This window comes from Hyperolius riggenbachi, chromosome 5 (assembly GCF_040937935.1).
Source record: "Hyperolius riggenbachi isolate aHypRig1 chromosome 5, aHypRig1.pri, whole genome shotgun sequence".
Taxonomy (NCBI): domain Eukaryota; kingdom Metazoa; phylum Chordata; class Amphibia; order Anura; family Hyperoliidae; genus Hyperolius; species Hyperolius riggenbachi.
Window position 1 is genome coordinate 341550802 of NC_090650.1, and position 13802 is coordinate 341564603.

The window sequence follows — 13802 nt, forward strand, 5'->3', positions numbered from 1 at the left end:
AAATGGTTATTTAAGTTATTTGGGCTATTAAAAACATTAAAGTGGATCCGAGATGAACTTTTACTCATTGCATAATTGTGTTCCTTTCCTATTGTTTATAGAGCATTCCTCAAGCCAAATACTTTTTTGTTTTTGTTTTAATACTGTAATTCCCTATAAACTAAACAAGCCACACCCACAGGTTTTCAGAGAGCCAAGGCACTCTCAGACAGTAGAAAGGGCTCATGGGAGCTCAGTCTGGGCAGGAGGAGGGGAAGGTATTACTAGCCAGAGATTTCAGAGGCAGAGGGGAGGAGGGAGGATTAGGTTTTTTTGCTCAAGATGCAGATAATCCTGCCTCTGTGTAATGTTTACAAACATGGCTGCTGTCACTGTATCACAGGAAGAAATCATTCTATTAAAGCGGTTTGCAGCTAGATTTGCTGTGTAAACTGCGGTTTGCAGCTAGATTTGCTGTGTAAACTATCTAAACTGTAGATAAGATATATAGACAAGTTACTTGTTTTAGTCAGTTTTTCATCTCGGATCCGCTTTAAATGTATAAATAAAATAAACTTCAGCTCATCAACCTTTGCTGTATTTACATTTGTACAGCGCTGCAATCTAGCGCAGCGCTGTACATGGGACTCACTTGTCACTTAACTGCCCCTAGGAGTGGCTCACAATGTAGGCTGATGAGAGAGTAGTGTAGTGTAAGGATCGCAGTCAGGGCCAATTTAGTGGGGAGGGAAGGACATTTTAAAAAAGGGAGTTTGTATTTTTAAAAAATCTTTTAAAATTAATAAAAAAAATTGCAGCAGCAATCAGAGACCAACAAAACATGATCCATTAGTGCCAAGAAAAGGAGGTAAAATTAATTTTGGTGGTAAGTTGTATGACCAAGCAATAAATTGTTAAAGTGGCGAAGTGCTGAATTGTAAAAATTTGCCTGGTCACTAGGGGGGTATTAACTTGTGGTCCTCAAGAGGTTAAAAGCACTTTGTTTACTCTTCGGTTTGCCTGCCATTACATCTGCATAAAACACATGAGAATAAATATGTGTGGTCATGGTGGGTAATAACAGTTAAAGGTGTAATACTTAATCCTGCTGTATTCTGAGTAATTTTAGTGCGGATTATGAATTTATACAATTAGTGGTGCTGGTGCTGTAACATACATATAAGGTGCCAAGGCTAAGAAAGAGTGCTTCATTGTACTTAGAGAGAAGAACACGTGAACGATTGAAGGTTTCTATTGTACGCAGTCATCTTCTTACACAGAATACATGTATGATACGCCCTATGACTGCCCATCTATAGACATTTAACATATATTAAGAGCAATGCAAATAGTTCACTCTGTGCCACAGTCAGACCAAATAGTGCGGTTTACATATTTTCCTTAGTTGTCGTAGAGTGTTTTTGCTTACACATCACATTTCATACTTAATATTAAGTTGCCCAGATAAGTTATACAAAGAATTAACAATACATTTTTGTGAATTAATAATTTCTTATCTTAATGTTCACCTGAGACCCATATAGTTTATTAACCCTTTCCACTGAGTTTTTTTCTAAAGGGAGTCGTTTCTACTCAGAGGTTTTTTTACAGAAATGCACTCTCCCTCTTACTCTCTCTCCCACTTCTTACATGGAACGTAACACAGTAACATGGTATATCTTATTTTAAAGAACACATTATAACGTTTAATTTCATACCTTATTTGGACAGTTTGGTGTCTTCTATTGGCTGGTAGCAGAGAAGTTGGCCAAAGTATGGTACACTTTAAAGCAATTTCCTGCGTGTAATCCTGGCCTGTGTGAGCAAGTTTCGCAATAATAGGTGGTTTTTCGCCTGCCACCTGGTGTCTTCCTGTCACTGCACACTGTGTAATCTTTGGTGTTTCGATTGGGCATATTAGCAATAAAATGCTGGATACCATTTAGACGCTCCTCCACATCCAATGAAGAAGGGCGGCCATATCTCCGCTGAGGCCTAGAGGCTCGTTGTTCGCGAACCAACTCAAGAATTAGGTTCTTGCAGTAGCTGATATGATCCTTTGGTTCACGTGGATGCAACTGGTTGTAAATTATGAAGCTATTCACTACTGCCAGCTCCAACAACCAAAAAAGGTCTTCCTCCACCACTTCAGTGACTTCCTGTTGAAAGAGTAACTACTGGTATAATGATCAAATCGGTCAACCTCTCCCATGTGTTTAGTATATTCTACGACTGCTGTGGGCTTCTCAACATTTTCAGTCACTCTACCATTCATTCTTCTCTGCTGTGTTGTTGTAGTAGCAGGGTAGAAAGTGCTAAGCATGTGTATAATACGCTCATCATTCCATGCCATTACCATCTCTTCACTGTCAAGTTTCCAAGCACGAACTTCACAAATCTTCAGTTTCAATTTTTTTATTTCACTTGGTAGACCTTTACGATTGGGCATGAGCATTCCAGTTATGTGAATTTTTTCTTTTAGCAACTTTTGTGCCAATATGTGACCGGTATAAAATCTGGAAATAAATGGTATCCATGTCCAGGAGTGGCTTGTTCCAGATTTGTACAAAGCTTAAGGACAATGCAGGCTGAAAATGGCAAGTCTGGCCTTGGCTAGCTTTCCGTAGTTGCAGATCCATAATACGGTTCAAACGTAAAGAGGTATCCAGTCTCACAATCAGCCATAGAAAACACTTGTAGCCCTCACTTGCTTCGTTTCTGAGGATTGTACATCTTGTACTTTGATCTTCCTTTGAAACTAATTGTGATTTCATCAATTACTCGATTCCTATAGGGTACAAACAGACTTCTGCATCATTCTTTCATGTGCTCAGTCAAGTTCCTGACCTTCCAACCTGAGTGGAGAAACATGTAGCATCCAATGAATCTGACTAAATCGCTCACGAGAAAAAATATCTCCAAAAAAGGGGGTGTAATTGATCCACCAAGTTGAGAAAAAACCCTGGATAGATCCCCTTTCTTGCAGTGCCATCCTAAGAATTACTCCAAAGTATGCCTTTATTTCCTGCATAGTAACATCAGTCCAGCTCCTCCAGATGGATCTGGGCGAAGGAGGTTTATTTTCTAGCTTCCTTTTGCATAATCATTTGTTTCATTAATAATTTCTTATAATAGGGCCGATGTAAAAAAAAAAGCTAAAAAAAAACCACTGACAGTTTCTGGAACATTAGCTGCAGAAAGTTGCACCCCTGCATTACACACAGTAAAGGGAAAATTATGCAGCAAGAAGTTACTGGTAGGAGAGAAGCTTGCCCATTTTCTATGATCACCATCACCCTCCCCACTTTCAGCAGATTTTCCACCTTCATCAGCCTCGTCAATATCAGTGTCATCCCTGTAGCAATCATCATCATCAGTGACAGTATAGTCACTGTCATCACCAGAATCCTGCACATCTGATTCTGTACTGCTGTCCTCCATAATCCACTGTGCTACCTCAGCCGCTGTCATTTTTTCTTTTACCTGCTGCAGAGGATGCCATTGCTCCGCTCTGTAAGGAATCTGCAAGGAATCTTCAATAAATAACCTGGAACCTGCAAGGGATCTGCCAGGAATCTGCAAGAAAGAACCTGCAAGGGATCTGCAAGAAAGAACCTGCACGGGATCAGCAAGGATTGTGGAAGAAGTAATCTGCCAGGAAACTGAGAAAACACCCTGCAGAGAAGCAGCTACAATCGGCAACAAAAATGCAGAATTGATTCTGCCACTTCCTGCCGGCGCCGATCGTGCACTTCCGGTTTAGGGGAGGGGGGTACCATCTGTGTGGGCATGTAGTCTTACATGCCCACTAAACATGGGGACAGAGATCGGGCTTTGCTGGGGGCCAGATGTGCTGCAAACTGCCACTGAAATAATGTCCCGCATAGTGGGACATACGACTGGAACGGGAAATTCGCGATGTCCCGCTATGCGGGACATACGAGTGGAAAGCGTTAAGTGTAGAAAATATAATACTAAAATGTTAAAATTAGTAAACATTTGTTTACTGGTAAACTTCTAAATAGACCATGACCTATATGCAATTCACTTTTTCTCCCTGGTGATTATTTCTCATCTTATCAATAAAATGCCTTTTAAGCCTCCAGCAAGGAAGAAAATACTCAGAATAATTTCTGTTCTTCTCATTTTACCATCTTTCTTCATTATCTTTCTTTACTTCTCAATTGTTTTTTATTTAAAAAAAAGTTACATTGAAAGTAAAACCAGGACAAATCTGGGTGTTTGAACATGTGCTGAATAGAGATGTCCCGAACGGTTCGCCGGCGAACGGTTCCCGGCGAACTTCGGTGGTTCGCCTGCCAAAGGCGAACTTTCCCGGAAGTTCGATTCGCCCCATAATGCTCTATTGAGCAGAACTTTGACCCTCTACATCACAGTCAGCAGGCACATTGTCACCAATCAGACTGCACTCACTGCTGGAGCCCCCCCCCCCCTTATAAAAGGCAAGATCCTTGTGCTATTTGACTCACTCGTCTGCCTACACTAATTAGTTCAGGGACAGCTGCTACACACACTCTGCTAGGGAGAGTTGAATTAGTCCTCCCTCCTCCTCTCCTACCCTTCTACCTATTCCCTCCTCCTTCCTACCGGAGGGAGGAGGGTCTCATCTGCCAGGGAATTACAGTATTTCAAAAGCCAGCTTACATACCATGGCTGGAAATTGAACCCAGGTCTCAGTGTATGGTAGGTAACTAACATATCCATTATACCACCAACACTACTAGCTGAAGCTAGCCTAGCATGTACCATTTATGCTCAATCCAAAAGAAAAATTAGACAAGACAAATAACATTTATATCACGCTTTTCTCCTAGCAGACTCAAAGCGCCAGAGCTGATGCCACTAGGGCACACTCTATAGGCAGTAGCAGTGTTAGGAAGACTTGCCTAAGGTCTCCTACTGAATAGTTGCTGGCTTACTGGACAGAGCCGAGATTCAAACCCTGGTCTCCTGTGTCAGAGGCAGAGCCCTTAACCATTACACCTTCCAGCCACTGCTTAAGGATATGTAGCCATGCATGGCCTTGCCTTTTGTGTTCAACAGTTGACCAAAGAGAACCGCAGATAGCCAGGTAGATTCATATCTCTCTCTCTCTCTAGTAGGGATGGTCACCGCTTTCCGCAGAATTGTATATTTGAGCATAAATGGTACATGCTAGGCTGGCTTCAGCATGTAGTGTTGGTGGTACAGTACCACTGTACCACCAACACTACATGCTGAAGCCAGCCTAGCATGTACCATTTATGCTCAATACATTTATGCTCAAATATACAATTCCGCGGAAAACGGTGACCATCTCTACTAGAGAGCGAGAAAGAGAGAGATGAATCTACCTGGCTATCTGGGGTTCTCTTTGGACAACTGTTGAACACAAAAGGCAAGGCCATGCCTGGCTACAAATCCTTAAGCAGTGGCTGGATGGTGTAATGGTTAAGGGCTCTGTCTCTGACACAGGAGACCAGGGTTCGAATCTCGGCTCTGTCTGTTCAGTAAGCCAGCACCTATTCTGTAGGAGACCTTAGGCAAGTCTTCCTGCTACTGCCTATAGAGCGTGCCCTAGTGGCTGCAGCTCTGGTGCTTTGAGTCTGCCAGGAGAAAAGTGTGATATAAATGTTATTTGTCTTGTCTAATTTTTCTCTTGGATTGAGCATAAATGGTACATGCTAGGCTAGCTTCAACTAGTAGTGTTGGTGGTATAATGGATATGTTAGTTACCTACCATACACTGAGACCTGGGTTTAATTCCCAGCCACGGTATGTAAGCTGGCTTTTGAAATACTGTAATTCCCTGGCAGATGAGACCCTCCACCCTCCGCTAGGAGGGAATGGGTAGGAGGGTGGAGGGTCTTCCTCCAGGTATTAGATCTCTTGAAATGTGTTTTATATCATTTTTCCAGCCAGTAGAAATTTTAATAAATTTTTAAGTTCGCCTCCCCATTGAAGTCTGAAAATCGGAGGTTCGCGACATCACTAGTGCTGAATATTTAAGTGTTTGAATTATTTTACTGGAAGAATAACCACAATTTAACGTCAGTGATATTTTTATAACTATATAAATATGTATTGAGAATGATGCAGAATTTTAATAAAAATATTGAATCAGAAAAACTAGAAGAAACAAAAGTAAAAGGGACAGGACATGGTGCATTTCATGGCCAAGGGCCAACTTTGTCAGAGGACCCATGGTCTTATGCTAAACTTTAAAGACTCTATGGCACCATACAGGTGAGCTCAGCCACTGAGCATATGTGGAAAAAAGACCAACAGTTTGGTCCAGGAAAGTGCTACCTGGTACAATCGGCATCCCCAGAGTGGGACGTCTACCCATAGAACCATCTTGCCTAGCACTGATGAGATTATGAAACCGCTATATGCAGGTTGAATTAGTATGGCTCTGAAAAAATTTATAAGCTATAAGCATATTGGACACCAGTGGCTCTGGACGAATTCCTGGCTCTTCAAGGACATAAAGGAATAACTTGCATATTCACTCACTGAGCAGAAGTGATGCATCATGAGAGTTCCTTCTTGCTCATGTAAAACTGAATAATTGCAAATAACTTGGTTTAAGACGACAAATTAATAATCAGTATAGCTGAAACTTTTGTACTTGTATAGTGTAATTTTAGTTCTTTAGAGAATTTTATAAGTTTTAGATTCTTAGCCAGAGCTGTATCGAGAAAACCTTGGGCTATGGGAAATAAATGATGGTGATGTGTGAAGCAGGTGGTTTCTGTGCATGGCGCGAGGTAATGTTATATTGCGTGGCGTATGTAAGGGTAATCGGCGATCGCCGGATCCCGAATTAAACCTCCTCCCCAGGTGCGTAGTATTTTACGCCGTCATTTGGCTCACCCTGTGCCCAGCTCATACGCATACTCACGCAGTGAGGTGGCACTATGGGGATGGTTCTCTGAATGATTTATACAGTGGGTTGCAAAAGTATTCCGCCCCCTTGAAGTTTTCCACATTTTGTCATAATACTGCCACAAACATGAATCAATTTTATTGGAATTCCACATGAAAGACCAACACAAAGTGGTGTACATATGAGAAGTGGAACGAAAATCATACATGATTCCAAACATTTTTTTTACAAATAACTGCAAAGTGGTGTGTGCATAATTATTCGGCCCCCTTTGATCTGAGTGCAGTCAGTTGCCTATAGACATTGCCTGATGAGTGCTAATGACTAAATAGAGTGCACCTGTGTGTAATCTAATGTCAGTACAAATACAGCTGCTCTGTGAGGGCCTCAGAGGTTGTCTAAGAGAATATTGGGAGCAACAACACTGTGAAGTCCAAAGAACACACAAGACAGGTCTAAAACAGGTCAGGGATCAAGTTATTGAGAAATTTAAAGCAGGCTTGGGCTACAAAAAGATTTCCAAAACCTTGAACATCCCAAGGAGCACTGTTCAAGCGATCATTCAGAAATGGAAGGAGTATGGCACAACTGTAAACCTACCAAGACAAGGCCATCCACCTAAACTCACAGGCCGAACAAGGAGAGCGCTGATCAGAAATGCAGTCAAGAGGCCCATGGTGACTCTGGACGAGCTGCAGAGATCTACAGTTCGGGTGGGAGACTCTGTCCATAGGACAACTATTAGTCATGCACTGTACAAAGTTGGCCTTTATGGAAGAGTGGCAAGAAGAAAGGCATTGTTAACAGAAAGCATAAGAAGTCCCGTTTGCATTTTGCCACAACCCATGTGGGGGACATAGCAACCATGTGGAAAAAGATGCTCTGCTCAGATGAGACCAAAATTGAACTTTTTGGCCAAAATGCAAATGCTATGTGTGGCAGAAAACTAACACTGCACATCACTCAGAACACACCATCTCCACTGTCAAATATAGTGGTGGCAGCATCATGCTCTGGGTGTGCATCTCTTCAGCAGGGACAGGGAAGCTGGTCAGAGCTGATAGGAAGATGGATGGAGCCAAATACAGGGCAAACTTGGAAGAAAACCTCTTGGAGACTGCAAAAGACTTGAGACTGGGGCGGAGGTTCACCTTTCAGCAGGACAATGACCCTAAACATAAAGCCAGGGCAACAATGGAATGGTTTAAAACAAAACATATCTATGTATTAGAATGGCCCAGTCAAAGTCCAGATCTAAATCCAATCGAGAATCTGTGGCAAGATCTGAAAACTGCTGTTCACAAACGCTGTCCATCTAATCTGACTGAGCTGGAGCTGTTTTGCAAAGAAGAATGGGCAAGGATTTCAGTCTCTAGATGTGCAAAGCTGGTAGAGACATACCCTAAAAGACTGGCAGCTGTAATTGCAGCAAAAGGTGGTTCTACAAAGTATTGACTCAGGGGGCTGAATAATTACGCACACCCCACTTTGCAGTTATTTATTTGTAAAAAATGTTTGGAATGATTTATGATTTTCGATCCACTTCTCACGTGTACACCACTTTGTATTGATCTTTCACGTGGAATTCCAATAAAATTGATGCATGTTTGTGGCAGTACTGTGACAAAATGTGGAAAACTTCAAGGGGGCTGAATACTTTTGCAACCCACTGTATATGGCAAGATTAAAATTCATGTTCATGTTTTGTTGTCTATTTGTTGAGCACCTTTCAGGTGAAAAAATGTCTAAGCAATCAGATCAGACACATGAACATCTACAACTTTTCCAATATTACTAGTTTAGTTGATGATGACGTCAAGCCATCTTAGTATTTTACAAATTGCAGTTTACTCTAACTTGGCAACGAGGACAATGAATGTTTTCTTTGCTTTCACAACTACCGTATATACTCACACTCCCTCAGAAACCAGGAAAAAGTGATTGACTTAGTATAAATTCCCTCAGTATAGCCCCCTCCACAGAAGCCAGATGTGCCCCAGTACAAGCCAGCCCCCCTCCCCATAGCCAGATGTGCCCCAAGGATGATACAGCTGTGTCTCTAAATTAGGAGATACAGCAATTGCTACGCAGGAAGAATCCCAGATCATTGACAAGTTGTTTGCACGCTCTGCACCACAAGCCAGGGGACACACGTAGTCTTGGCAGGCTCTTGTAGGAAATAAAAAAGGCACAGGGAGACCGGGAGCCTGATCTGGTGTATTATCGACGAGGCACCAGAATATGCTGAATGGAGCTGCTGACACTGGGGAAAGTGTCGTCCTGTGTAATACAACTAACTATGGAAAGTGTCGTCCTGTGTAATACAAGTAACTATGGAAAGATGGATATCATTTTAAAGCTCTCTTTCTCCTCTTTCTGATGACCCCTAAATTGTCACCCTACGCCTTTTAGTTTTCTCTATTTTTGTGATTGAAATCGCGGCCGCGGCAATTTCAATCGCAAAAATAGCGAAAACTAAAAGGCGTAGGGCGGCAGTTTATAGATCATTGGAAAGAGGAGAAAGAGAGCTTTAAAATAATATGCATATTTCCATAGCTTTTGCACTGCTCGGAGTCCCTTTAAGTATCTTCAAAGGCTTTTTGTCACACACTTAATAATTCAAGTTAAACCAGTAATCCCGCTACCAAGAGTGTGCAATTCACATAAAAAGGAATAGAAGACGATACAGACCCTTCCAATTTGTTGTGATAATTCTTTGCCACATTTATCCTGCCTATCTCTGCTATTCTCTTTTCTGATTGTGCAACAGCAACTTAAAGAGAGTCTGAAGCGAGAATAAATCTCGCTTCAGACCTCATAAATAGCAGGGGCACGTGTGCCCCTGCTAAAACGCCGCTATAGCGCGGCTTAACGGGGGTCCCTTCACCCCCACATCCCCCTCGATACACCCGGGGAGCGCTTCCTGGTTGGGGCAGGGCTAACCGCCGCAGCCCTGCCCCACGCGCGTCTGTCAGCGCGTATCTCCGCCTCTCCCCCGCCCCTCTCAGTCTTCCTTCACTGAGAGGGGCGGGGGAGAGGCGGCGATGCGCCGCTGACAGACGCGACTGGAGGCAGGGCTGCAGCCGTTAGCCCTGCCTCCAGGAAGGGAAATTCTGCGACCTTTCTACGACACACTTTTGCGGGGGGTGGGTTGGGGGTGAAGGGACCCCCGTTTAGCCGCGGGATAGCGGCGTTTTAGCAGGGGCACACGTGCCCCTGCTATTTATGAGCTCTGAAGCGAGATTTATTCTCGCTTCAGAGTCTCTTTAAAAGATACAAATCAATTCCTATTATTAGCATGGGTCAAAAATTCAAGAGCACAAAGAAAGTACTTTGAAATAAAAAGGAGGACAGTAACGATTTTCTTGGAATGTGTTATTTAATTGCATTTTCCACATATCAATAAATACGCAGCACACATACTGATCACTACTCGATTTCTGTACCATTTGACCTTTGAATTGATGCCTAAAAATTCTTCCATGTAATAGTGAACCAGGACACAAACAATTTCACATTTAGACTACACTAGAACTTGGATGTTAGTGGGAAGAGAGGAGACAACACGATATGTGAAAGCTCTGGGTAACCAAAATAATAGATGATAATTTAGTGAAAGGCATAGAGAGAAGTAGAAGGGGAAGACTACAGTTCAGTCTTGAGGTGATTAGCTTCTTGCAGTCACTGCCGGGGGTTGTTCTGATTGCAGTTGCTTCCCAAGATACTCCCTGAAAGACACAGCAAAAGAAAGTGTTGAATATAGAACAGTGATGAGCTGGGTTGGTCAGTATTACAGCTGGCCATACACTAGGTAATGTGTTTAATAAATTGAGCATTTGACTTGAGAAACACCTAATCATACAGAAACCAACTAAACACTGGGACCTTTCTCAATTTGTCCGGATTGAAAAAAGTGAGTGACTAAATAATAATTGGAAAAGGCCATTCTTTTTTTGTCGGTCGTGCACAGGTGGGAATGGCAAGCATACAGCCTTGTACTGTACTGAATGATAAACCACCATGCCACAGCTGAGGCTTAAATTTGGCGGACATTTTTAAAGTAAAACTGAAGCTAGGGGGAAAAAAGTTAGATACTTGGAGAGGGAAGGCTCTGGATCCAATAGAGCCTTCCCTGTCCCCTTTTGGTGTCCTAGTTCAAGCACAGTCCCCTGTTCAAATGTGATGCCTAAGGGAGCCCGTTGTCTGCCCAAGTGCTCCCGAAGACAGTTGGCTCTGTATTGTGCATGTGAGAGTGTGCGCTTGCCTATGCACAGTATGGAGATCCTGTCTTCGGAAACACTCTGAGATACAAGTGCTTTTGAAGCCTTCCTAGGGTCCTTGAAGGCATATTTGACCAGTTGGTTGAATACATGCAACGGGGCTGACAGTGCTGGAATTAGGGGACTGAAAGGGAATAGGTAAGTATCTGACTTTAGAAAACACCTGCAGAAGGCTCTTGAATGCCTGGCTTGCTCAACGCAGCGCTATAACGCATGCAAACGGAGACCCCTGAGACAGGCAGGAAGTTGTAACTGCACTGCCCTCCCGACTGTCCATTAGAAGAAGTCTTGAAAAAAATAAATACTTTTTTATGCGGAGATAAAATTACAGCCTCTTTATTGTACAAAGGGAAATTACCCTTTTGTTAAGAAAAACTCAAGTTTTTCTTTGGTTTTGGCTACATATATTTCAAAGATAAATAGCTAACATTATTTCAGCCTAACTACTTTGCTTTTATGTGCATATAAAAGCATTATTTCACATTGCTTTAACTGAAATTAGCAGGCAGGGAAGTCATATGTCAGAAATACAAACTTTTTACATTATCAATGTAAGCAAAAGAAAGCATTCACACCAAATTCAAGCACTTTACATTTTTATTTATTTATATAAGTATTTATATAGCGCCGGCATATTACACAGCACTGTACAGAGTATGTTGTCTTGTCACTAACTGTCCCTCAGAGGAACTCGCAGTGTAATCCCTACCACAGTAATATGTCTATGTATGTATCATGTAGTGCGTATATCTTAGTCTAGGGCCAATTTAGGGGGAAGCTAATTAACTTATCTGCATGATTTTGGGATGTGGGAGGAAATCGGAATGCCAGGAGGAAACGCATACAGACACAGGGAGAACATACAAACTCCTTGCAGATGTAGACCTGGCTGGGATTTGAACCGGTGACCCAGCGCTGCAAGGTAAGAGTGCTAACCACTATGCCACCGTGCTGCCCTTTATATTGCATCATTTGGGATTTATCAACCTGACATTAAAGAAAACATAATATACATCTACCCAGAGCAGGTGGAGCTTCCCTATAGGAGCAGTTAGAGAATAAGGATTCAGATAAATACAAATGCCTACCCGTGAAGGGTTTACCATAAAATTCGTATTCAGTGCTCCTGAACAGCAGCTGAAGGGTGCATTAAAGGATTCAAAGAAGCAGCTTGAGGCATGGTAAATGCTTGGAGAATGCTTGTTATATGTGATCCCATCAAACTAGCAATTGCAAGCTATTGTCTGGGGGAATAGGGCCTACACGTTTTACTTTCTAATGCAACTGTGCAACAGCAGATTGACAGTGACCAATGCATGCCACCCTTATGCGTAAAAATACCAGTTAATGGTTCAGTGCCTTATCATAGCATTGTTCCTTACATTTCAGTCAAAGAGAACACAATGAACAGGACATTTTTGAAATATTGAAGAATACTATGTCAATGCAACAGGCTAATGTCTATCCTAAACTCAAAAAATAAAGCTTAATGTCAAAAAGTAATGGTAGAACAGCTGTGTGCCTTTTCTCTGATTTTTAATGAGTTTCATAAAGACAAAAGTCAAGGAGTGTAAAATGAACCAAGTTTTAAAGGGATTTTCCACCTTCATTTAAAAGTCACATAGTACCAAAACCTTATTCAATGCATCAACAGAAAGATTATGCCATACCTATCTGAAAGCCTGCCCACAGTGTACAGACCTCACTCCAATGCCAGGCACCCCTCTGAACGTTTGTATCTTCTGGGGACTGAGTTGGGGATTCATACATCAGTTCATCTGACACAGATATTAAAGTACAGGTCCAAACCTTGTGGGTGTGGCCTCATTACGTCAGACAATACTCCTAGCCTAACAGCAGCACAGACAGAGGAGTTTCTCTACAGCAGCCAATGCAATTTCAGAAGAAACAAGCATTGTGACTGGTTGGCCTGAGAGACTGCTTTGTCTTCTTTGCACTTTATTTTTTCTTTTAATTACACTCCATGTTCTCTTAAAGTTGTTTGCTACATACCTTCATAACAAAGCATTTTCAATTATCTCAGTATGCTGCTAAAATCATGTAGAGGAAAAATTATATTTCACAAAAATAGTAAACATATTTACGAGTTTACTGGAGCCTGGAGGAATTGGAAAACAAATTTGCTCTTAATCAAGTAAAAGCAAAAAAAAAAAAAAAAAAAAAAACTAAATGAAAAAAAAACAAACAAAAACACATTATTTTTTTTTTACTCGGTAGTTATTTAATTTGGGGGCTGTTGATTAGGATTTTTCTTTGCAAATGGAAATACAATTATAATATGCATTTGTTTATTCAAGATAATTGTTAAGCTGTCATTAGCCTTCAAACTTGGATTTCATCTTTTAAAGAGCAACGTGTTATTAACTATTATTAACTAAGATAATTTACCTTATCTATAATTTTTTGTTCTTTCTTTTTTTTTTTGCTTGAAGAAATAAAAGCTCTTGTGTAATAAAATAAAATATAGTTTATAGTGCTGTCAAATCAGGCCAAACACTTGTAGGTGTGTTGTAGACCTGGTAAACTATCAATAGCTACCCAATATAAATTTTTGACCTTGCCTTACACTTTGCACCAGTAGATATCAGACAAGAGTACCAGGGAACACTGAACACGACCTGTGTATGGTCAAC

The 13802-nt window shown here is 41.5% G+C and overlaps 1 protein-coding gene across 1 annotated transcript in view; it reads right to left on the bottom strand.

Moving 5' to 3' along the window:
- Nucleotides 1–10228: 10228 nt before the first annotated feature.
- Nucleotides 10229–13802, bottom strand: part of ATP6V1H (ATPase H+ transporting V1 subunit H) — a 148075-nt gene continuing 144501 nt past the window's right edge. Inside the window, exon 15 of the mRNA XM_068234769.1 lies at nucleotides 10229–10596. Within this exon, the coding sequence (XP_068090870.1) occupies nucleotides 10536–10596 (61 nt within the window). The 3' untranslated portion in view covers nucleotides 10229–10535. The remainder of the gene's footprint in view (nucleotides 10597–13802) is intronic.